Raw genomic sequence first — 26178 nt, 5'->3', positions numbered from 1 at the left:
TTCGGTCTGGTATATAAAAAGTGCCACCTCCATTTCAGTAGAGTCATGTACTTACCGCAGTGGTCGACGCACCGCCAGCTTGCTCAGAGACCTGAGTTCGAGTCCAGGCCGGCCTGTTTTTCGTTTCCTATTGCTTCACTTTTTTGTAAATTAAAATGCTTTTAAAACATTCATATCTTTTAAATCCTAACTCCAAATCTAACATGTTATATATGAAAATCGTTCAGAAAAAATGAAGATTTCAAATATGCTATTATTTTACATGTTACTTTCCAGTTTTTCTTTTCCTATTGCTTCATTTTTTGTATAAATTCAAATGTTTTTCAATCATTCATATCTTTTAAATCCTAACTCCAAATCTAACATGTTACATATGAAAATCGCTCAGAAAAAAAAAATTAAAATTGGTCATGTAATTTTCAAAATTCATATTTAAAAACCAGTGTCCCCGGCCGTTTTAGCATATTAGTAGCCCAAATGGCTATAACTCAACCCTTTTACCCCATAATCCTCGATTCAATCACACATAAGCTTATTTTATTATTTTTTCTATTGAGCATGTATTTTTTATATTAATAAAACAAAGAACTGTGGGGGCGCTTTTAAGGGTTGTTGTTTCACGTACAAATTTAAATATATGGCGCACAAATTTTAAAACGGAGTGAGTACTTAAAATGAAAATATATGGAACACTGGTGAGCATAATAAAAGGTGTTGATAACCTATCGAGGTATTTAACGTGCTTCATAAATTAAGCTGGTTTTTTTCCTCTCCGAAGAGCATATACGAAAACCGTAAGAGTCTAAATATTTTTTTATTCAGTTGTAACACATGTACGTGTGGAAAACTGAGACGAGAAAGAAGGGAAATAGCTATAGTCATAAGACATGTAACAATGTCTCCCGTTGCAACGCATGGGCATTTGTGCTAGTACTAATAAAGCAAATAGTGCTTCTTCCGTACGTCATCCAAATTGTCCTTAAAGTTGACTAAAATTACCCACCAATGCCACCTATAAGTCATAAAAAACGTTTCAAACAGGAAAATCTCCGGACTGGGCCGGCCCATGTAGGCACCTCCTATATTACGGTCTGGGCGTTGGAAAAAGATGCAGCACACCTGTTTGGGCCCGCCCATGCGTGGACGCCTTTTTTTTAGTTTAGTTTTTTTATTTTTCTTTTCAGTTCCATTTTGTTTTTCTACTTTAAATAATTTAGAACTTCAAACAACTTTTTCTCAATTTTAAGAAACTGATAATTTCGAAATAAAATATTCAAAAAAACATATTTGTTTTGAGAATTCAAAAACTACTTAGGAGTTTTGAAAAATGTTTGCATATAAAATAATGTTTAAACTTTGAGAAAATGTCCATAAAATAAAAAAGTCAATGATTTTAAACAAAAGTCCGTGTAAAAGTCTTAAAAACAGTTCGTGCCTCTGTTTTTAGTCTCATTTTTTATTTTCATTTTTCTGTTCCATTTTTTAGTTTAAATAATTTAGAACTTTTAAAAACTTTTGCAATTTATAAAACTAGGAATTTTGAAATAAAAGTTTGATGAAAATATAAAATGTTTGTGAATTCAAAAATTTCTCAGGATTTTTGTAAAAATATTCTCATATTCAGAAAATGTTCATTATTTTGAGAACAATGTTGGTGAAAACAAGAAAAGTCCATGACTTTGAAAAAAAGTTTATGTGTTATTTTTTGAGTGCAATTGAAAAAAATGTTTGCTAATTCAAAAAATGTTCATGCATTTCAAGAAATGTCCTAAATATTTAAAGACATAATATGATCAGCACCATTGGAGATTATAATTATTTTTCTCCCGTAGCAATGCACGGGTCCTTTTGCTAGTTTCTCTAATTAGGGGAGGAAGAAACGGTTGATTAAGATTGTGTCTTTCATGGATTCCAAGTTTATATACAATAGATAAACAATTGTGGGCCTTGGAGTAATTTCTTTTCTTTTCAGAATTGAGCAAAAATTTAGCTGAGAATTACATGGTAGGATCTACACCTTAATAACTCGTCGGTCCCATCAGATTAACGATTTCTAATTACACCATAATAACTCGTTGGTCCCACCAGATTAACTGTTTTTAATTTTTAATTAACATGAAAATTACTTGAGAGTCTTTAATTTGTATATGTATAGATAGATAGATGGACCTTACTACGTAGAGGCCGCACCCGTGCTCTCCTGTGCGGCGGCTATTACTAAACCATTACACGACGCTTACTAGTAGGAAAATGATCCCGCTAAATACGCTAGCGCGAGCATAAAAAATAGTACTAGTCACTATTCGCACAAGCATTAGCTAACTACAACTGACTTTTTCTTGCAAATTATGCTGGGTGAAAGTATGTAATGCATGCATGTGAAAGAACAAAACTATAACATATGCATGCAAGGGATGACAAACTGAAAGTGCATGCATTCAAGTCACGCCAGAAAGCAAAAAAGAAATAACACTATCACCACGTGGTCCAGCTCTAGTGAACTTGTTGTCTAATTGAAAAATATTTAATTGCCAAAGTACAAGTAACTAGTGGTCAGTTACTATGTAATTAGCTCCCTGGATACAAGTATTTAATTGACATACTAAACATGCTTAGTCACCACATTACAATTACTTAGTTGTCGTATTACAGAAAGTGCTTGCCGGCTTTATAAATACTTTGTTGTCGTATTAACGATGCTTAATCACCAGATTATAAGTACATAATTGCCAAAAAAGAACATACTTAGTTGTTAGATTTCTATGTACTTATTCACCAGATATACAAAGTACTTAGTTGCCAAGAAAGTTAACATCCTGGGTTGCCACATCACAGGTACTCGGTTTTCAAAAATTTATAATAACTTAGTTGCCGGATTAAATGTACTTATTTTTAATAATAAAAATGATTTTAGTTGCTAGATATATTTTTTTACAAGGGCATATAGTTGCCAGGTTATAGGCAATTGTTGCCAAATTTCATAAAAAATATGTTTTGTCTTTAAGTTCCAAAATACTTGTTGTAGATTTAAACCTTTGTATTCCTTTGGACTGAAAACTTTTTAGTGCAATAAGGCTGCCCGTAATGGGAGTATCATAAATAGTATCATGCAGACTAACTAGACAATTTTGATAAGGTGTCATGGAATTAAATGAAGAAAGAAACAGTTGAGTAGTATCATATCATGATACCGTATCATATTAAATGATGTTCTATTATGTATCTTGCATGGCAATAAATAAAGTATCCTATTACTAACATATGAGGCTGGTTGTAATGGGAGTATCATATGCTAGTATCATGCATATGATACTACATCTGTAATGCATAGTATCATAACTTAGTATCATATGATGATTCATTTATTGCCATGCATGACACATAGTAGCACATCATCAAAAATGCCACCTCATCAAAAATGTCTAATTGGCATGCATGATACTACTTATGATACTATCATTATGGACAGCCTGATACTATGCATTACAGATGTGATATCATGGACTAGTATCATAACCCCAGCACATGATTGATTGCACTGTTGCATCTAACACACGGTTACATGCACTGTAGCATTAGATACAGTGTCGTCCCCTATGTGACATCTTGTAGCATGTGGGTCAGCGCACAGTGATAAATGCAAAGGAAAATAATTCTATGATAACAAGTGCATACGAGTGAACGGGCCAATAGCAACCACATGATTAGTCTCGCGCGAATCTCAGCACGCCCCCGAACATGAAGGACGAGCTGTGTACGCCTCAAGTTAGATTTTTCCTAGATAGATATCCACATAGGTCCTGTTTGGATACTCTAGCTTAGCTAGTGGTTAGAGTTAGTTTCTAGCTCATGACTAACCCTAAACTAACTCTAGCCAAATAGGTGTTTGGATGGAAGAGTTAGATTGACAATAGATGCATTTTATGGAAAGAGAAAAGTGATTTTTAATGGGTCCCATGAAAACTAGCTTCAATTAGCATTTCTTGGCTGGTGGAAGAGAGAGAGAAAAATATTTTTTAACGAACCTAATGAGAACTAGCTCCAATTAGCACCTCTTGGGTAAGATAGTTTTTTTGGGTGGGTTAGATGCAACTAGCTTCAATCTAACCCTTACATTTGAATACTTTAGGGCTAGTTGAACCCAAACTAGCTCAAACTAACTCTAGTCCATGGATCCAAACAGGACCATAGTACACCCGCCCAATCCGTACACAGGCATTTAAACCATGCCACGCGCGCGGCGCGCACTGCTTCTTCTTCCTCTTTGTAGCTACGATCATCATGTAACAAACCATATCGCTCGTACGAGCATCGTCTTCGACAACATTAACGTGAACGCGAAGTCCACACGAAACCACGTGCTAGAGCTTCTCTTTGTTGCTGTCCGAGCAGAGATCTGGATCCAAACAGAGTTTCTTCTATACATTCAGCCTCCCTTTGACTATGATCGATCATCACGTTGGCATGGAGCGCCACACCATCAGCAAGCTAGCTGGATCCGCCATTTGCGCCACCCGGATCAGTAAACTAGTGCATATCATCGCTCTCGCTCATGGCTCCGTCGTGACGAGGCCATCAACGAGAATCCCGGCACGCTCATCGGGTCTACTCTTCCCCTCTTCGACTGAATAACCAACAAACATCATCTCCACCGTCTAGTCTCCCGGCCGTGCTCCGCCGCGCGCCATATATATATAACGAGCTTGCAATGGCACCTCGACCAACCACATCACTGGCTAGTCCGAAATTCAAAATGTCGCGACCGAAACACTTCTTCCTCGTCGCCGTCTCGATCTGCATTTTTGCGTGCGCGACGGCGGGCGACCGCGGTGGACAACCGCTGGTGACTGCCATCGCCAAGGACGCGGCCACCTCCCTCTACACCATCCCCGCCAAGTCCGGCCGCCCGCTGGTCCTCGACCTCTCCGGCCCCATCGTCTGGTCCACCTGCGATGACGACGGCGCCTCCCACGACACGCTCGAGTGCAACGACATGGACTGCATGCGCGCGCACCGCTTCCACCCGCCCAACTGCCCGCACAACGGCAACGGCATGCCGGACGCCCAAAACGACCACCGCTGCAAGTGCACCGCGCACCCGCACAACCCCGTCTCCGGCGACACCGCGTCGGGGGACATGGTGCGCGTCACGCTCTCCGCCAACGCCACCGACGGGAAGAATCCTCTGCATGAGGTGTCGTTCACCGCAGCGGCATCCTGCGCGCCGGACTCCCTGTTAGCTGGGCTGCCGCCGGGGGCCGTCGGCGTGGCGGGGCTCGCGCGCTCCGGCCTCGCGTTCCCCGCGCAGGTCGCGCGCACGCAGGGCGTCGCCAACTCGTTCGCGCTCTGCCTCGGCAACCGCGAACGCGCCGGCGTCGCCATCTTCGGCGGCGGGCCGCTCTTCGCGGCTAACGGGCGGTCCATCACGGACATGCTGGGCGGCGACACCCCGCTGCGCAAGCACGGGGAGTCCCCCGGCTACTACGTCACGGCCAGCAGGGGCGTCTTCGTCGACGGAGCGCGGGTGCCGCTGGAGGACTCTTACGGGCCGCTCGCCATAGGCTTCTCCACGACGACCCCGTACGCGCTGGTGCGGCGCGACGTGTACCGCCCGCTCATCGACGCGTTCGACCAGGCCATGGAACGCGACGGCGCGATCACCGCCGGCGCGAGGATCCCGTCCCCGGCCGGGTCGCCGTTCGAGCTGTGCTACAACTCGTCGAGGCTGTCACTGACGCGGTTCGGCTACTTCGTGCCGACGGTCGGCTTTGGGCTGGAGGGCGGCGCGAGCTGGGCGGTGCAGGGCATCAACTCCATGGCGCTGGTGATCGGCCGCCGCATGGCGTGCTTCGGTTTCGTGGAGATGAAGGAGGGGGACAAGGCTGGGTATGGCGGTGGTGCGGCGCCGGCGGTGGTGCTCGGAGGGTTGCAGATGGAGGAGAACCTGGTGGTGTTCGACGAGGAGAAGCGGACGATGGCCTTCACCGGGCAGATCAACGGCAGGGGGCTCTCCTGCAGCAACTTCAATTTTACCATGCCCGCCTAGTGCTTGGTTTTTAGTTACATGAATGGTCAAAGTTTGTGATGGTGTTGTGTGGATTTCCTTGCATACACTAGTTTATTTGTCCGAAAAAGTCTGGAATAAACCTTGAATTGGTACTCAAAGTCTAAATCAAACCTTAGCCTTCTAATCCCAGACATTCTTGGCCCTAAACCTGTTTTTTTTTTAATTTAGAAAAACAGGGATTTTCTCCCCGGTTCCATTACTTCGTATGAAACCCTGAGTACCACAAACACACAAATAGTAGCCCACTGAGAGGGGCAGTTCAGAAAAAGGCTCAGACGGAGCACTACAAGTTTAAACAAACTAAAACACAAAAACATGAAGATATCCAAGCTTAAAACCGTAGTAGTGGCCAACATTGCATACTGCCTACGGCGGGAGTTCCTCACGGTGTTGCCGGCCTTCTCACGCGGACAGGCACACCGTCTCTTTCCTCGATTTCCTGGCCTTGAGGGGTGGCACCGCCGCATCTTGAGGAGACCAGCATATCCAAAGAGTTGGCGCTGAGCTTGTGGTGTTTGTTCTTGCCTCCAGTCACCCTCTTCTTCATAGGTGAAATGAATCCAGCTTACGTGTCATCGATATTGAGTTTGTCCCAGGCCTTCCCTTGTTTTTCGCAATTTGTCAACCACTCCCGATTTCCAGCGACTGTTGTATGAACTTCATCAGGAAGGTACAGAAGTCCAACAAATGTTTCTTGATCAGCTCTGGCGAGAGGATAGCCAAATTCCGGAAGGTTCTCAATATAAGTCTCCACACATGTATCACAGAAGTCCATTTGGTATCACTAGTCATCAACCCGTGTACGGGCTAGGAATGTTTGGAAAGTTATAAATTATACATAGAGAAATTTGTAAGTATTATTTTCTCTACAGCCTTTTGAAATTAAGTTCATTAGTAGATACCGATCTTTGGCTTTTACCAGTTCAGAGCAACAGTGACGGTCGACCGGGACTAATGCATGCATCACTTCCGGTTCGAGCGGCCAGGAAGCCGGTCGGGCCTCGACGGGCACCAGTCCCGGTCTGTCTGGCACCATTAGCCCTGGTTTCAGCCATGAACCGGGACTAAAGGGCCTGACTCCTGGCGCAACCCCTTTAGTCCCGGTTCGTTTCTGCAACCGGGTCTAAAGTTTCCTCTTCAGTTCTCATTTTAGACACCAACCGGGACTAAAAGAATACCTATATATATGCTCATCTTTGCCTGCTCACTCAATTGTTTTTTGGCCGGCAAGCGAGTGCGAGGTGTGTGCTACTCTGTTCTCACCTCCTATGCACATGAGGTGTTTGATGAAATGCCCGAGCTATACTTAAGCTTTCTCTCCGCTCCAAACTCGACCTCCAAGCCACATTTTCCTCAAGATTTGTCTAGGTTTGACGGTGCAGCAACTATCCAAATGTTCTAAAAAGGTTAGAAACTTTATCCGAATTTTCCTCAAGATTCGAGCAGCTCGACCTCAAAGAACACCTCAGCCCGACCTCAAAGAACACCTCATGTTCGGAGAGGGTCTCCTCCAGAAGCTCCCGTCGGACGCAAATGTGACAAATAGGCTCGCGATGCACACATGGAACCCCGACAGGGCTAGCACATTCTAGACCCGTAAGCTAATGAAGGACGGTCGCTAGCGAGTAGACCTAAGGATTTTAAGTGACGGTTGTGCAGCGCGAGCATTTAACAACAAACAGTACAACTATATGCAAGTACTTTTCATGCATATTATTATGAATAGTTTATTAGAAGACAAATAATTTTTGAAAATCCAAACAATTTTTGAACCAAGCAAACATATTTTGATTTTTTGAATTTTTTCAAAAGTGATCCAATTTTGAAAAAATGTGACCTTTTTAGAATTATCAATAATTCTGGGAAAATAAGGATTTTTTTGAAAATTTCAAACTTTTTTGAAGTAGTGGGAACTTTTTTTTAAACATGTGATTAGTTTTTCAAATTGTGAACAATTTTGGGAAAATTATTTTTTGAAATTGTGAAAAAATGAAAATCCTAAACAGTTTTTCAAAATTTGAAAATAAAAAAATACTGATTTTTTGAAGATTATCTTTTAAAATCATTTTTTTTGGAATTCCAAACATTTTTTAATAGAAAATTTTGTTTTTAAAATATAAACTTCTACTCCCTCCGCCCCTTTTCACATAGTGTAAAAAAGGTTCTTATATTATGTGATGGAGGGAGTACTCTGGAAAAGCGTAAAAACATGAACCTTTGTATGAATATTTTGAACAATGCTAGAAAACTGTGATTTTATATAGAAGAAAAAGAAAATAAAAAAGAAAAAGAAAAAAGAAATATAACTATTAAATAACTAGAACCAATAAAGCAATAGAAAAAAAATGTTTCAAGAACCATTGAGAAAATTCCAAAAGAGGTAAAAAAGGTTGTAGACAAAATATTCTTTTGAACACAGTACACGCAATCGTTCGTATAAATACGAATACACTCATCCCTATGAATGCACACATGCACACCCTATCCCCATGCAAAGTCATCGTAGACACCTCGTCATCAACGGGAATGTTTCATTCTAGTGGATGTGCATCGTCGGAAATCCTGAAATAAGTCCGGAAATAGATGTGAGCATCAGGATTTAATCCCTGATGGCCTGGGATAACACAGTTCCACTTATTAAATATCAAAATTTGACTGGCCAAAGTGAATAGTGTTGGGGGTCCTCATGTGAGAGCTTTATTAAATATCAAAACTTATTTATTTAATCTAATCAAATGGGACACACATGTCATTTATTAGTATACTAATTTAGTACTACTAAACTAATCCTAAATCAAACTACTTAACTAAACAAAGAGCCGGCCATACACACGCATGGCACACACACGCTACACACACCCGGCCATGGTCAAGTCCATGACCAGCAACGGCTAGCATATGCATCGGCTAGCATAGCAGCCTGAGCGGCACCACTACCAGCGGGAGGCAGTATAGCAGCGCATCAGCAGGAGGCAGCAGTGATAGCAACACAAAGCGACGGCAGGGAGAGCAATAAGCAGCTGTAGGTAGCAGATAGCCACGCACGAGCAGCTTAGAGCAGCGGCAACGGTGCAGTAGCAAGAGAAAAATAGCAATGAGCAGCAGCGGCAGCAGGAGAAAGCAACAGCAGAGGCTGCGGCCAGGGTAGTACGAGCGCGCGCGCGGATGGACTCGGGGCGTGGCGATGCGGCAGCGACGAACGACACACGGACGCAGGCGAGCGTCCTACGGCGGCACGGCAACAGTAGCTGTCAACTGCAAGAGCGAGGCCACGCACGTACATACGCGTACTTTCGGACGAACTCGGGGGCGACAGCTACGACAACGGATCGAGGACAAAAACGAGGGGAATCGGGCGAAGAGCTCACCACGATGCTCGTGGACGTAGTTAGGGAGCGCGGGGCGGCCGGAATGCGACGGGATCGACAGCGAGATGTGGTGGCCGTGGGTGAAGATGGCGGCGATGGCGAGCATATGGGCCGTCCCGGCTTGAGCTGGTCCCCGGAACGGACGGATCCGGCCGCGGCGGACCTCCTGGACATCCTCTCAGGCGACGAGGTGCGCGGTGGCTACGGGATCGACGACGACATGATGAGTGTGTCGCCCGGGAGGTGCAAGCAAAAGAGTTTGCTGTAAGGGGAAGAAGAACGAGTGGCGGCTAGGGCTCGGGGGAGAGAGAGGAGGCTCGGGGCTTGCCCTTAACCTCCAGGGAGGGCTGAGGGATGGTCGGCGCGTGGCTGATCCAGCCATGGATGGCTGCCACGGTTCCGGTGCCTCCCTGTAGCTAGGTGGGAGAAGAGTGGAAATGGGCTGGGCTGGATTTACCCTATGCATTAAGGCCCAATGCACAGTAGTCTTGGTCCTTTCTTTTATTTTCGATCTTAGTTGTTCTTTTATTTCTTTTTTTGTTATAATTAAAATAGCTAGCAAAAGGTTTTTATAAAATATGGGACTTGGCACATAATTAGTGTTGCAATTTTTAACCAATGCCATAAAAAGTTTGGCACATAAATAAAGTAGTTTACATTTTTTTATAATTTAAAAGTGTTTAAATTATTGTTTTGGCCCCTGTTTTAGGGTGTGTTTGGTTGGAGGGATATCCTCCCAGGGACAGTGATAGACACTTTTTTCTGTGGTTGCCATGCGTTTGGATCTGGGGCAAGGAGGGACAGGGTCAACCAGATGCTGGGAATATTCTCAGAAAAAAGGGATGTGGCCAACCGCCAAAAACAGGCGGGCGGTGGCAACCACCCTGGGGCAGCCGGCGCGGCAGGGCGGGAGATCGGCCGGCGCGGGAGGTGGCCGGCCGGCGCGGGAGGCGGCCGTCGCGGGCGCGGCCGGCGCGGGCGCGGCCGGCGTGGGAGGTGGCGGCCGCGGACGGTGGCGGCGCGGGCGCGGCCGGCGCGGGAGGTGGCCGTCGCGGGCTCCCCAGCCACCTGGTTATCCATCCTCCCAACCACCCTAGCCAAACAAAAAAAAGGATAACCCTACCCTTACAACCAAACAAAAAAAAGGGATATCCCCAGCCACCTGGTTGGGGATACCCACAATCACCCTAGCCTATCCCTCCAACCAAACACACCCTTAATTATTCATGGACACTTAACCATTTTATAAATTGTTGGTTTCTAACCCTCAATTTCTCACAAATTAATTGATACATTAAGAACATTTTTGTTTTACAGTTTAAAGAAATAATCTATTTGAGTTTATTTTTAATTTGAAATTGGCTTTGATTTTCATCAAGTGGAAACTTGGCTTAGTTAACTTCATGACATGGCAAAATTGGGTGAGGTTACTATATCATAACTACAGGGATACTGTAGCATAATCCAGGGATGTCACACCGAGCCATACTTAAGCTTTCTCTCCTCTCCAAGCTCGACCTCCAAGCCACATTTTCCTCAAGATTTGTCTAGGTTTACCGATGCACCAACTATCCAAATGTTCTAAAAAGGTTAGAAACTTTATCCCCATCTCTCACTACTACTTTAGCTCATTTCAAAGGCTCTATAGGTAGTGTGGTTTGTGGGTTTTAGTAAATGGGTGTATGTATGAGTTTACTTGAGTTTATTTGATTTAGATGCACAATTTAAGTTCAAATTAGCGTTTTAGTTTGTACATGTATAGGATGTTGTCCTGTTTCCGTGCCCGTCGTCCTCTTCCACGTCGACGCCCGTGCCCAAACGCACCGTATATTTCCCCCTAGCAGGCTAGCAAGTCACCATTCGAGCAGCCCGACCTCGAAGAACACCTCATGTTCGGATAGGGTCTCCTCCAGGAGCTCCTGTCGGACGCAAATGTGACAAATAGGCTCGCGATGCACACATGGAACCCCGACAGGGCTAGCACATTCTAGACCTCTAAGCTAATGAAGGACGGTCGCTAGCGAGTAGACCTAAGGATTTTAAGTGACGGTTGAGCAGCGCGAGCATTTAACAACAAACTGTACAACTATATGCAAGTACTTTTCATGCATATTATTATGAATAGTTTATTAGAAGACAAGTAATTTTTGAAAATCCAAACAATTTTTGAACCAAGCAAACATATTTCGATTTTTTATTTTTTTCAAAAGTGAACCAATTTTGAAAAAATGTGACCTTTCTTGAATTATCAATAATTTTGGGAAAATAAGGATTTTTTTAAAATTTCAAACTTTTTTGAAGTAGTGGGGACATTTTTTTAAAAACGTGATTACTTTTTCAAATTGTGAACAGTTTTGGGAAAATGATTTTTTGAAATTGTGAAAAAATGAAAATCCTAAACAGTTTTTCAAAATTTGAAAAAAAAATACTGATTTTTTGAAGATTATCTTTTAAAATCGATTTTTTTGAAATTCCAAATATTTTTTAGTAGCAAATTTTGTTTTTAAAATCTAAACTTCTACTCCCTCCGCCCCATAATATAAGAACATTTTTTACATAGTGTAAAAAACGTTCTTATATTATGAGACGGAGGGAGTACTTTGGAAAAGCGTAAAAACATGAACCTTTGTTTGAATATTTTGAACAATGCTAGAAAACTGTGATTTTTTATAAAAGAAAAAGAAAATAAAAAAGAAAAAGAAAAAAGAAATATAACTATTAAATAACTAGAACCAACAAAGCAATAGAAAAAAAATGGTTTAGGAACCATCTAGAAAATTCCAAAAGAGGTCAAAATGGTTGTAGACAAAATATTCTTTTGAACACGGTACACGCGATCATTCGTATAAATACACATACACCCATCCCTAAGAATATACACATGCACACTCTATCCCCATGAGTACATCCGAGAGATTGAGTCGACATATGATCTTAAAATTTACAAAGTCATCGTAGACACCTCATCATCAACGGGAATGTTTCATTCCACTAGATGCGCATCGTCGGAAATCCTAAAATAAGTCTGGAAATAAATGCGAGCATCAGGATTTGAACCCTGATGGCCTGAGGATAACACAGTCCCACTTACCATCCAACCACAATCAGATTGGTTCGGTTATATACAAAATCTATGCCTACTGAATTGCACTCATGTCCTGTCCTGTGGCCACATATACCTCATTTGTACAGAATTAAATTAAAATAGCTACGTAGACACCTATTTAACGGTTTTGCTAGAAGTCATCTATCCGAGTTTTAGTTATGTCTTATTCATTTTTTACGCTACGCGTCCGCCGACGGATACGGACGAAGTATCCATCACCGGTATAGCCGTCCGATATAAGCGCTGTCGTTTGTCCGATCCGAGATCTTCCGACCAAATAGAACCTGAAACTGCTGCTCAGTTTCAGAAACTGATAGCCTGCTGCGGTTCCGACAGACTGCGCCCACCGCAGCCACCGCGTCCAACCACCACGAAGCCGGCCGCCGCCACCGCCTCCAACCACCGTGGCACCGACCCGGTAGCAACTGCTCCAACCACCGCGGCGCTGCCCGCAAACCACCGCGGCCACCGACAAACCTACGCCGCCCCGCAACCTCACGACGCCGCCAGCGCCGGCGTGCCTGAACTCCATGGCGCACCACATCGCGCGCCAGATGGTCGGATCGGATGCCAACCTAGCGGACCGAGCCCGGCCATCTTTCTCAGCTCCAAGCGCCTTCGGGGAGCTTCCGCCGCGAGCTGGATCTTCGAGTTGTTTCACAAATCCTTCGGTGGTGTTTGCTGAACCCACATCGAGCAGATCCCGTCAACGAAATTCGGTGAGACCTCCTGTTTCTGAAACTGTAGCTCTGATCCAAAGTGAAAGAATGAACACCTTTGTCTTTCTGAACCTGTTCCTGAACCTGCCTAATTTCTGAACTTGTTCCTGAACCTGCCTAGTTTCTGAACCTGCCTAGTTTCTGAACCCGTTCTTACTTTTTTTGCTAGTGAAAGAATGACACTGTTGCTGAACTTAGTTGCAAACTTGTTTCTGAAATTAGTTGGAATGAACCTATTCCTCTGAATAACAGAGCAAAAATGAGCCTCTATAGCTTCTGAACAATTGCCTAGTTTCAGAAACTGAACCTGAAAAATTTGCCTGTTTAGTTGTCCCCCTGCTCCCAATTTAAGTTACTATTGATTTGATTTTGTTGCAACACTATCATATGTGATTTTTGAGGTATGAAATGATTGTTGCACAATAATTGTGTTGCAGGTACATGTAACTGAAGGTGAAGGAAGCTATGTCCATGGAAATTTTTCTGCTCCTGATGATGAAGATTCAGAAGGTTTGTTGTTTGCTGAAGATGCTGAAGATGCAAGCCAATATGATTCAGATGATGGAGATGTTTCTTCCCAGCCGCTGCCGCCCTATGTTGGGATGGTGTTTGACACAGTTGACGATGCTCGCAAATTCTACAACGACTATGCATTCTAGTTGGGTTTTGGAACGCATATATCTACTTCAAAATTCATCCAGAAGAGAGGCCAAAAGAAAGAGGATGCAACCCTGATAAAGAGGGTCTTTGGATGTGTGCACGCTAGAAAACCCGTTAAAACGGAAACCAGCAGCACGTCAAAGAGCATTGCAACTGGAACCAGCAACTCTTGTAGGCAGCCTAGTGAGGGGATGGATGTCACAAGAAAACATAAAAAAAAACAGAATGCTCCGTCATGATTGTAAGGCGCATATGATTGTTGGGCTAAGGGAGGGGAGGTGGACAGTGACTTGTTTTGTTGCGGAGCATACACATCCGATGATAGATCAGCCGGAGCGTGTTAGGTACTACCGCTCGCATCGCAGCATACCCAGCGAGGATTACCAACTGTTGTTGACGGTGCATGATGTGAACCTCTCCAATTCAGAATGCATGAGTGTCCTTGGTAGGATCCATGGAGGTGACACTAGGATACTCCCGTATGTGAAGAGAGACGTTACAAATGAACGTGCAAAGCTCCGTATAGGGTTAACATTTCGAGACATGGATATGACAGTGAAGTATTTTGAGAGGAGGAAGGGTGAGAATCAAGAGTTTTTCTTTGCGAAACAACAAGATCCTGCAACAAAACTCTGTGACTGCCTTGTTTTGGGTTGATGGGAGAACAAGGGCGTTGTACCCGAAATACAAAGATTGTGTATTCTTCGATACAACGTTCTGCACAAACAGATACAACATGCCATTTGCTCCTATAGTTGGTGTAAACAACCACCTCCAGACAATTGCACTAGGATGTGCCCTGTTGCCGGATGAAACTATTGACACATTTAAGTGGGTGTTCCAGCAGTGGATGGTTGCGATGGATAACGAGCATCATGCGAGCATCATGACTGACCAGGACCAAGCCATGGCAACAGCCATTGAAAAAGTGTTCCCGAACACTTGCCATAGGTGTTGCAAGTTTCATGTGCTTAGCAATGCACGGTCCAAGTTGGGGAGGTTGTTGAGCACGAAAGAGGCTTTTGCAGATGTGTTCTACACTTGTATCAACCAATCTGAAACTGTTTTAGAATTTGAGGAAACATGGCAGCACATGTTGCATGGTTTTGAAGTTGCAGAAAACAAACACCTCAAGAATATGTGGCGAACAAGGCACACGTGGGCACCAGCATATTTCAAGAACAAATTCTTCCCGTTCACAAGCACAACAGGCAGGTCTGAGGGGCTCAACTCATATTTCAAGACCCTGATTCGACCAGCTGACTCCGTTTGGAGGTTTGTGCAGCAATATGAAATGTGTCAGAAAACTATGCTTGATCGTGAGGACAATGCTGGATTCACTGGTGAAACAACAACTCCACCACTATACTCTCGGTAGACATACTTCTCATGATTTGCCAAAAAATCAAAAAACAAACAAAAAAATTGTTGTTGTTGACTTATTTTTTCTTATGTTGTTGCAGCTACAACATTGAGCGCCAAGCTGCTGCGTACTACACCCGCAGTGTCTTTGGTAAGTTTCAGAAACAGGTGACAACTTCTACTGACTTCATTATCAACCAAGACATTGACTACCAAGGACACGGTGCCATGTTTGAGTTGAAAGCAACCTCCTATGAGAATCCGAAGGCATATTCTGTACGTGTTGTGATGGATGAAGGGCTGTTTGAGTGCAGCTGCCACTACTTTGAGATGAATGGGCTCATTTGTGCACACATAATAAGGGCAATGGTTCATCTCAACGTGCAAGTAATTCCGCAGCAATACTTATTGGAGAGATGGTCTGAAGCAGCCACAACAAGCATGGGTAGGACTGGCAGGTTGCTGGACTTTGGGCACCCCTCGACAAACACTCTGAAATACAACTCGCTGTGTCGAAGGTTGACATGGCTTGCCTCTAATGCATGTTGCAATGATGATGCCTACAGAATATTGGATGATGCAATTAAAGCACTTGAGCCTGCCATAGCAGCGGCCAAGAGAGGAGCCATGCATGTTCAACAAGCCGCACAGCAGAGTGAACCTCCAACAGCAGCCGCTGCGGCAACGGTACCACTAAATGGTGACATGCGATAATACCAAAGCTCCGATATGCTGCAAAACCCATCTCGTGTGCCTAAGAAAGGGCGACCAACTGATAGAGAGAAGAGAAAGAAGACGCTTGTAGAGCAGCGAGATGATGAACAAAACAAGAAGATGAAAAATCAAGAGAAAAAAGCAACAATGTCAGGCAAGACAACAGCTCCAAAAAGGACTGTTCGCTGCAAGCACTGCAACGAATTAGGACACAACATTCAAACATGTGGCACCCTAAGAGCTGCAATGGAGGCAGCAACTGTACCCCAAAAATGCCAATTCTGCTCTGTGGTTGGACATGCAGTTCCACAATGTCAGTACTTGAGAGCTGTGCTTGCAAATGATCAAAGAGTTGGCCAAATGACGCAACTGAACCTGTAGGAAAAAAGATTGACAAAAAAATGGAGGGGACCAAACAGTAGACAATTTTTTTTTATTTTCATCTTGATAAACAATAGACAGTGTTTGGAAAACAGGGTCTGATTCTTGTAGTTTCAGTTATTGTTGATCATATATTTTGTAACTGTACTATTTCATCTCGTTATACAAAGTTTGTTATATACTATTTCCTGCAACGAATGTCATGCTGCATAAAATGTGTTGCAGAAATGATTTACAAATAGAAACCCTGTTTCAGAAAGGAAACACATCATCAGGATCAAGAAACTACCCGTTTGTATTTGGGATTTTGTCATGTGTACAAATGAGGATCAGGTAACTGCAAACTAGATAATGTACCACATCTACTAGAGAACTCCGTTGCAAAAACATGTCGCGTACACATGCACTGAAAAAAAGAAGCCTAAACTACTACTAGCTTCGTCTTGTTGCGGTCGACCATCCACTTGAATCTAAGATTTTTTCAGCAACTTCTGGAGCTCCTCCTCCGAGCTGAGGGTGTTTTGCGGGTGTTTGAAAAGCTTTGCTGCGATGTACTTGCGGAAGTTGAGCAACGAAGTTGTGTCCTGATCATACACATCAACAAAAGAAAAACACATGTTTAGATACTACTAGCAAAAAAAAGGGAAAAGCTATTGTGTCCGCAACAGAGATTACGCAACACATGTTTCACAAAAAAAATGAGTAGCAAGAAAAGAGGAAAGGCAAAGTCATACTGTGCTGAATGGCTTTAACCCTTTTGCAGTTAAACTCTCCATGTATAGAATAGCAAACAAGCCGCAATCAAATCTGCGAGGGAAAAAAGTTGGAGAAAAATGAGATCACATATATGAAATAAAAAGTTGCCATAAATAATGTATAATCGCGGAAAACACTACGTTGTTGACTGTTGTGGGTAGCCTGATGGATTGAAGCGCTCAAACTTGTCTAGATCATGCTTCCATGGGTTTCTTTCCCTGACCAGAGTTTTGAAGTTCTCTATCTGCAAAAATGGAGGTTGGTTGCTTCCGAAAACATTGATTTGAAAAAAAATCATGGCGAAAAAAGAAGAAAACAAAATGCTAACCCATACCAAATTGCAACAAGGCTTCTCGAGGATGCTGACATAGTCAGAGTCTTGACTGTTGGAGTCGAAAACGTTGAACTGTTTATGCATCAAGTTTACAACGACAAGCGCCCAATGGTCTTGTTTCACAATGGTGAAGAAGAACTGCAAAATGAATTATACAGGGTCGGTTGGTGTTGTCATGGGGGACGCTGGCCAATCTGTGGTGGCCTGGTGCTGTCATGCATATCGTGGAGTTGCAGAAAAGCATATGCAACGTCGGAATACTACTGCCCTGACTCCACACACTGGATGCTATCTACTGGTTTCAATGCAGAAGCAAAAAGTTTTAAAAAAAGTCGCAGCATGTCAAGGCAGAAGCACATTTTAAACATTTTTATTTGGAGAATTAGTTGCAGCATTTTTATTGCATAATTGGTGTTGTTGTAGTTATTTCTGCAACGGTGGAAGAATTATTTCGCAACGGTGGTCTAGTTGTAGAAAGTTTCTGCAACATATGTCATGGTTCTGAAATTTTTAGAACTTTATTTTCTGCCCAGCAAGGTGGAAAAAATTATTGCAATGTAGACAAAACATCGGAAAGCAATGAACAAAAAGCCTTACTTGATCAGATTTGGCAATGTCGTTCTTCTCACAGGTCCTTTTGAAATCTTTGGTGCATGAATTTGGATTGAATGAACTTGGGTCCACACTGAGTTTTGTCTGTATACATCAGCAAAAACATCGCAACAAACAGAAAGTGAAAAAGGAGTGTGGCTATCATCTAAAACATACTATGTTGCGTTGCAAATTGTCAAGTGACAACAATATGGAACAAGATGGATAGTTAACTCACAGCAACATGCGGTGAGAATGCAAACTTCCTAGGCTTGCTTGAGTTGTACATGTGCTCAATGTTGAAACTTTCAATATAGAGTGACATCACCTCGTTGTTCACATGAGCCCGCTTTTTGAGCCCGTTGCTGAAATGTTTGAATGAAATATCAAAACCACCTACCCTTATGAATGAAGGGCTAATTTGTTACAAGAGAGGACAGAAACTTGGTTAGTAGTTGTGAAACTATTGTTCTGGTTTATTTTATCTCAGCACACAAAAAAGGAAAAATGCATGAAAATAAACTTACAGTGGCTCGCCTCGAGGTGGGTCCTTTATCTTGTAATTGGTACAACAGTACCTCTGGTACATCGCATCATCCATTGCATCAATTTTTTTCTTCTTCATTTTCGGCAACTTTGCTGCAGTTGGTTCGGTAGGTGCAGCTCGCTTAAGTGTAGGATGCTTCTGATCATGGCCTCGCCCGCTGCTGACTTCAACCTGTGCCTCCTCTGTTATATCATCAATACAAGCTTCTGCCCAAAAAAATGAAAAAAGAAAGCGGAAAGAAATAGTGAGTAACAGTTTTGAATCATACATGTGCCGAGTTTCAAAAATAAAGAAAAGTGGAGGGACATGTTGTGTAAACAAAAAAATGCAGGAATGACTTATAGAAACCTGCAGAGCCAGTTGATATTGGCGGGATCCTCGCAAGTGGAGTGACATCATAAACAGGACCGGGTGAAGTGGCAGCAGCAAAAAGGTTGTCAAACTTCGGGCTCCCCTCTCGAATCTCCATGAATGACTCAATATCAACAGCAGGTGACCTAGGAGGTGATTCAACTTGTGGCACATCCTGAAACAACAAAGTATCGGGGCTACCAGGTTCAAACAATCCAAAAGAAGGCCCATCTTCAAGAGTTCCTGGCCTCCTAATCAAATTCACGCATGGGTAGGATGTGCTGCGAGGCGACATTCATTCAAATTTGTTTGCTTCGCTGCATATATCTTCTCCCTTTGCATTGCTGAAATCAATTCCAGAGTTGTGCTTACTCTTACTCTTGTGGGGTTGATGGGCAAAATCTGTTTTACCGACTACAACTTTTGTTTCAACGCTATTTGTGTCATTCAGTTGAGAGGCTTGCTGCACAGTTGAGGCTGTGAACGTGCATTGAGCAGTTGCTGTAGTAACTTGTACCCTGATTTCATGCTGCTTAGGCTGCTGCGGAGATGAAATATTCACAGTTGCATTGGCAGTTCCTGTAGTACTATCAAGTTGCTTCTGCTGTTGCGGAGACGAGTCGCTAGCAGTTGCATTGCATGTGGCAGGAGCAGGAGCTGCTGGTGCATCAGAAGTGACATCTGGGCATTCATGTTTTCCTTTGTCACTCCTAAATCCAGCTTTCAATGCCTCAGACAACATCTGTCCCATTCGTTTGCGGTAGATGCCCTCCAACAAACTCCCAAAAGAGCTCAATGCACCTTTAAGTTCTGCAGCATGGGTATCTTTGTGCTTGTTGAATATAGCACGCATGTGTGGGGGCAGCTGGAATGCATAAAAACCAAAAAACATTAGCTACAAAAGTTTTCATATTTCCCATCAAGCAAAAAAGAAAAAAGAATGCAAGAAAAAGCAGAGAGTTGCAAAAAAGAAAAAAAAGCAATATGGCTCACCTCTGAATCCTCAAATGTGGGTAGAGGGTGCAGCCAATCCTCCAAAGAGCCGCAAACATCATCACCACCCTCCATGTTTTTCGGAGGTGGCTCATGCACATTCCGCGCTCTGCCATCAGCTTCGTTTGTATCACCTTCTGTTGGTTGTTCAGCGCCATCAGCATCTCTGTTAACGGGATTCTCTGTTGCGGACACACTAGCTATGTTGGGTAACTGGGCAACCTGCTCTATGTATGCCAGAAACTTGGTTGTTGCGTAAGGTGTAGTGGAGATGAACTGCATTCCAGACAAGTAAACATATTGAAAAACACTTGGAATAATATACAAAGTTGCAATTGCAAAAAAATAAAGACGAAGGTATTGTTTCAACAGTTTAAAAAAAAACAATACTTACAGGGCGCTTCCCGAAACCATCTTCCATGGTATCAACTGCAATGACAGCGGTGAAATCCAACTCCTTCACAAAACAAGCCCGTGGCAGAGAATAATCGATGCTATGATCAACTATGCATCCTCTTGGGATGTCAATGTGGTCCATGTAAATTACCTACAAAAAAAGAAGAGACGCAGAAGCAACTGTAAAAACCAAATATGCTCCGAAAAACATAAAAGGGGTAAGTTGCGGGAATGAAGGGAAGTACCGGGAGCATTGGTAGACAACCACCAATATGGAATTTTAGTTTGCCTTCATTTCTCTTATCCTGGTATTTCTTAACTTCCCTCATCGCATCTAACGAAATATGCTCATCCCACTCAAACTCGTGGACAACACTCATGTCTTGCAAACTGTGCAAATATTCAAGAGGCACCATGTTTCCTGTACCAGGAGCTAGGACCAACGAAAGGCAAAGTAGAATCCATGTCCTATCAATGGTATCCTCATCGTCATCATCAGCGTTTGATAAGACAAGAAACTGTGGTTGGTATTGGAGCCCTTTCGCCTTCCAAGTAAATTTCACGAAAATCTGATTTCCCCCTTTTCCCAAATTCGAGTGGCCTGCTTCCAGATGGTACATTAAAGATCTTCTTAACCAAATCCCTAGTGAGAGAGATTTTCTTGCGATCAGTTAACCTATGAGACATAAGAAAATCAGCACTTGTTTCGGAAAATAAAATAAAAAAAATGAAAAGAAGCAAAAAAACAGCAAACACATACTTGAGCAGCCGCTTCTTGGTATCAACAAGCGCCTCTGGAGGAGGAGGCAAAGGAGAGATATGAAGCAAATCCCCGAAAGAGGACTTGCTTACGACATCCCTCTTTTTCCCTTTGACGGTGTTGGCTATCTCGCGTAGCCGGTTTGCTGACCATCGGGTTATATAGATACCCATGCTGCAAAAACAAAAACAAAATGGGAAAACATGAGCTACATAGAGCAGGCATAACTGGATTTTCAGAAAAAACACTGCCTAATTACCATATCCTCATAAGATTCAGGAAAAATACAAGGTCGATCAAAAAATTCAGAAACACAAGCAACAAGGTAAATTCAGAAAGCATGAGATTACATAAGTTACAAATGGATGATAGATTTCAGTAGCATAAACTGAAAATTGAGTAGCATTAATAAAATTCAGTAGCATTCATACAAAAATCAGTAGCGTACACTTGAGGTGATGTAGAAACTACAAAAAAACTATCATCTACAAAAAGTTATTAGGTACAGAACCTATGAGCTACGGAAATTCATAAGTTTTCTGATAGGATGCTGCACCACAGAAACATTCACATTATAAGGTGCTACGCGTCAGCCGGCGGATTCTTTGAAAAATATCTGCCACTTCCTAAGTAGTCGGTTCTCATGAATCGAGTGGCAAAGAATCATCATGTACTACTGCAAACATAGGTTGTGTTGCGGAAACACGGGTCATGTTGCAACATAGATTAAGTCGTCGGAGGAGAAGGAGAGCAAGACAACAGAGCTCTCATGATATGTGGTTGCGTCGCCTATGTTTTACCTAGCTTGTAAACACTTGTCGTTGGGGGGGGGGGAGTGTTATTTTTGTTTTCTATGCTGCAGGAATTGTAGTTGTCAGCTACCAAGACAGGCGACCCAACCTTCAACTAAAACCAGACTGAACGAGAAACTAGAGTTAGTATTCATGTAGCCTGTAATTACCAGCACCTACTAACCATGTGCTGTTCTGGGAGTATAGGACTACTATATTATATATTTGCAACATGACATTTGTTGCAAAAGATTTTTACGACACGACCTCTGATGCAAAGATTTTTGTGGGGCAACGAGCTCGTTTCTGTAACTGAACCATTGCTTCAGGAATTAATTAGTCAGAGGAGGCAACCAAACCGCATGCCAGCAAAATAAATCTAACAGCTGCGAACGCGTACATCGAACGTGATATCTTTTTTTCCGTAGCTCGCGTGTTAGAAGGTAATCTTCCACTACCTAGATCTTTGCTCTGCTACTAGACTGATTGTTAGATAATCCTACACCACAACCAAGCTGCATGTTAGATGCCCTACTACTAGACTGACTGCTACCCAGAACAACAGAGCTCAACACTTTGTTCATATGACTGATTGGGAAAAACATGATAAATCATTTTAAACTGGAACATGATAAATCATTTTAAACTAGAGACAAACAGAGCTCTCTGTTCTACAATCTAGAACGCTACCTAGATCCTAAACTGCAATGATTCACCATCTGAGGATTCGCAAAAAATAGGGCTCGACAGCGAGGTGGAGGGGCTCAGGGTCGTCTCTGCCGTCAACGCCATGTCTGAAACAGAAACATGGCGCTGGCCAGATCCCTCACAGCCACCAAGGAGCTGCTCTAGGCCGACGGCGACGTGGTCGACTAGCTCGACTGCTGCACGCTACAACACAAGCACCAGCTCCCGCAGCTCGTCAGGGGGCCGAGGTGCGGCGCCTGATTCCATTCCTACTCAAGCTCATGGTGGACGCGCGTGGGGAAAAGGGGACGGGCGTACCTGCTTGGGGTGGTACTGGTCGCTGCCGCTATCGAAGGAGTAGTCGTCGTCACGGTGAACCCCGGCCGCGCCACTACCGAAGGCGTAGTCGTCGTCACGGCGAGCCCCGGCCGCGCCGTCGCCTAGAGAGAGCCGCCACCCTCCCCCAGATCCAGTAGTCGCCCGCTCCTCTCAACAGATCGTGCAGCTTCGGACAGTTTCCTGAAACTACGCTTCAGTTTCAGGAAAACGGTCAGCTAGCTCGGGCACGATCTGGTCCGTTTCTCCGATGGGTGCGGGCACGATCTGGTCCGTCAGATGGATGCCAGATCGACGGACGAGGACACGGATGATAGATCCACCGGATCCGTCGGTGGGACGTAAGACTTTTCCATTTTTATAGTCATTGGATGTGATCCTTTAAGATGTGTGTGCTTGACGTAGGTTGTACTACTATTTTATATCTGTTTTTGTTTTATGGGTGAATGAGATCAAATTATATCCCATCGAGTTTTAGACACTCCCCGTTTAAACCATCTCATCCTTCTCCGACTCCATCTCGGTGTTGGGCGACAAGTGAGGAGAGAACATTTACAGTGAGAACATGAACGTGAAGGCGAATTCTATACGAAACCATTTTGAGTGAGGAGAGAACATGAAGGTGATCCAAGCTGAGTTTCTTGTATAGATTCATAAACTCTTTGACTAATAATCACGATAGCATGCACCTAGCTAGATCCGCCATTTACGCCACCCGACTCATCACTCTCGCTCATGGCTCCGTCGTGACTCATGAGGCGGCCATCAACGAGAATCCCGCCACGCTCATCGGGTCTCCTCCTTAATTTTCGAGTGAAAAACTTAGAAAACCACCACTCTCCTCCTTGTATATACTCCACGCTGGCCATATATAATCAAGCTAGCAATGGAACCTCGATCTACCAACGAACAGCATACTCATCCATATCAATTGCAAAATTCCAAAATGTGGCAACCGAAAGACCTCATACTCATCGCCGTCTCGCTCTGTGTCCTGGCGTGCACGGTGGCCGGTGATGAGGCTGGCGGCAGGCCGCTTATGATGGCCGTCAGCAAGGACGCGGCCACCTCCCTCTACACCGTCCCTATCAATTCCGGCCGCCCGATGGTCCTCGACCTCTCCGGCCCCATCATCTGGTCCACCTGCGACGACGGCGCCTCCCACGACACGCTCGAGTGCAATGACATGGACTGCATGCGCGCGCACCGCTTCCACCCGCCCAACTGCCCGCACAACGGCAACGGCATGCCGGACGCCGGCAACACGCACCGCTGCAAGTGCACCGCGCACCCGCACAACCCCGTCTCCGGCGACACCGCGTCGGGGGACATGACGCGCGTCACGCTCTCCGCCAACGCCACCGACGGCAGGAACCCGTTGGGACCGGTGGCGTTCACCGCCGTGACGTCCTGCGCGCCGGCCTCCCTGCTAGCGGGGCTGCCGGTGGGGGCCGTCGGCGTCGCCGGGCTCGGGCGCTCCGGCATCGCCTTCCCCGCTCAGGTCGCGCGCACGCAGGGCGTGCCTAAATCGTTCGCGCTCTGCCTCGGGAGCCGGCAAACCACCGGCGTCGCCATCTTCGGCGGGGGCCCGCTCTTCCTCTTCCCGGCGAGCCGGCCGTCCCTCACGGAGTTGCTTAGCAGCGGCACCCCGCTCCGCAAGCACGGGGAATCGCCGGGCTACTACGTGTCGGCCAGCAGGGGTGTCTTCGTCGACGGAGCGCAGGTGCCGCTGGAGGACTCCTACGCGCCGCTCACCGTTGGCTTCTCCACGACGACCGCGTACGCGCAGCTGCGCCGCGACGTGTACCGCCCGCTCATCGACGCGTTCGAGCAGGCCATGGAGGAGCAGGCCGCCGGTGCGAGGGTCCCGTCCAGCTCCCCGGCGGCGGCCCCGTTCGAGCTGTGTTACAACTCTTCGAAGCTGGGACAGACGCGGTCCGGCTTCCCCGTTCCGACGGTCAGCTTTAGGCTGGAGGGCGGCACGAGCTGGCTGGTGCAGGGCGTCAACTCCATGTTGGTGGTGAACGGCGGCGCCACCGCGTGCTTTGCTTTCGTCGAGATGAAGGAGGGGGACAAGGCCGGCTACGCCACCGGTGGTGGTTCGGCGCCGGCGGTGGTGCTCGGAGGGCTGCAGATGGAGGAGAACCTGGTGGTGTTCGACGAGGAGAAGCAGACGATGGCCTTCACCGGGCAGATCAACGGCAGGGGCTTCTTCTGCAACAACTTCAATTTTACCGTGCCCGCCTAGTGCTTGTTTTAGTTACTTTTTTTTAGAGGGTTGGTTTTAGTTACATTCATGGATCTAGTGTTGAGTGGTCAAATGTTGTGATCGATCGTGTTGTTAGGATTTCCAATTTCCTTGCATCTATCATTTCATGCAAATCTTTTGAGTGTTTGTTTCATATTCCTTTCCCCGTGTTCTTTGTCCTTATAAATGATAACACAATGACACTAATTCATTCATCCTTAGGAAATTTAATAATATTGAGTTCATTATTTTGTTTATTTATTTATTCTAAAATGGTAATACATGTAAAATATGATGAAGCGTCTCAATCCTCTAGAGGAGAGTCCGTAGGGTTTATATTGATCGAGAGAGAAAACCTGTCGTAGATATTACAAGATTGAGTTTGTTGAAACGAAGGAAAGGATAGAATCTTAAATAGCTCACTCCTATCTCGAACAAACTCTATCTCATTGGAAAGTTTGTAAGCCAAGCGTACGAGAGAGAGAGAGGAACAACCGGCCGTGCACACAACAACACCCGGCTTTGCACACAACACGTTACATGTAACGAGATTACATTATGTTTAACAATACCATAAAACATCCTCAGGCACTGCACACATCACACATTAGCTAGTATGAAATGCGCCGGATGGCATCTAAAGAAAATGCGATTTGCATCCTCAGGCACTGCACACATCACACATTAACCGATGTGGACCACCTATGACCTATTAGGAGACATTTGTCACAAAAACACTTTAACTTTGAGAGATGTGCACACTGTCCTAGTCCCCTAGCGATGCCAATGGCAGTCCCCTTGGTCAATCTTGCATATAGCGACTTAACCGAGAACCCAAGTTCTACTTACTATAATGTACAATGTTGTTTGAAATTTTGTTAAAGCAGTGCATCACGGTGATTTAAGATCCGGCTCCACCCCTCGCCGCAAGGGCGCCTATTCCTTCTTGGAGGTGTTATTGCGAAAATAGTCAACTAGTGATGTATATTTCGAGCATTTTTACGGTACTGG

General features: G+C 44.5%; 2 protein-coding genes and 1 pseudogene across 2 annotated transcripts; all 3 read left to right on the top strand.

Annotated features, from left to right (window-relative positions):
- Positions 1 to 4582: 4582 nt before the first annotated feature.
- Positions 4583 to 6172, top strand: LOC123440865 (chitinase CLP-like). The gene has a single exon (XM_045117409.1). It carries the CDS (start codon positions 4709 to 4711, stop codon positions 6044 to 6046), a length of 1338 nt encoding a protein of 445 aa, XP_044973344.1. The 5' UTR covers positions 4583 to 4708; the 3' UTR covers positions 6047 to 6172.
- Positions 6173 to 13071: 6899 nt separating this feature from the next.
- Positions 13072 to 15996, top strand: LOC123442135 (annotated as a pseudogene).
- Positions 15997 to 23714: 7718 nt separating this feature from the next.
- On the top strand, positions 23715 to 25327 carry LOC123440864 (chitinase CLP-like). Its single transcript, XM_045117408.1, has one exon. It carries the CDS (start codon positions 23806 to 23808, stop codon positions 25165 to 25167), a length of 1362 nt encoding a protein of 453 aa, XP_044973343.1. The 5' UTR covers positions 23715 to 23805; the 3' UTR covers positions 25168 to 25327.
- Positions 25328 to 26178: the final 851 nt, after the last annotated feature.

This window comes from Hordeum vulgare, chromosome 3H (genome assembly GCF_904849725.1).
Source record: "Hordeum vulgare subsp. vulgare chromosome 3H, MorexV3_pseudomolecules_assembly, whole genome shotgun sequence".
In the NCBI taxonomy this organism is placed as follows: Eukaryota; Viridiplantae; Streptophyta; class Magnoliopsida; order Poales; family Poaceae; genus Hordeum; species Hordeum vulgare.
Note: the sequence above shows the minus strand (reverse complement) of the source record. Positions and strands in the feature narration are given on the sequence as shown.

Bases quoted from the DNA above. Each gene is read 5' to 3' on its own strand.
- LOC123440865 (XM_045117409.1), top strand. From the start codon at position 4,709: ATGGCACCTCGACCAACCACATCACTGGCTAGTCCGAAATTCAAAATG.
- LOC123440864 (XM_045117408.1), top strand. From the start codon at position 23,806: ATGGAACCTCGATCTACCAACGAACAGCATACTCATCCATATCAATTG.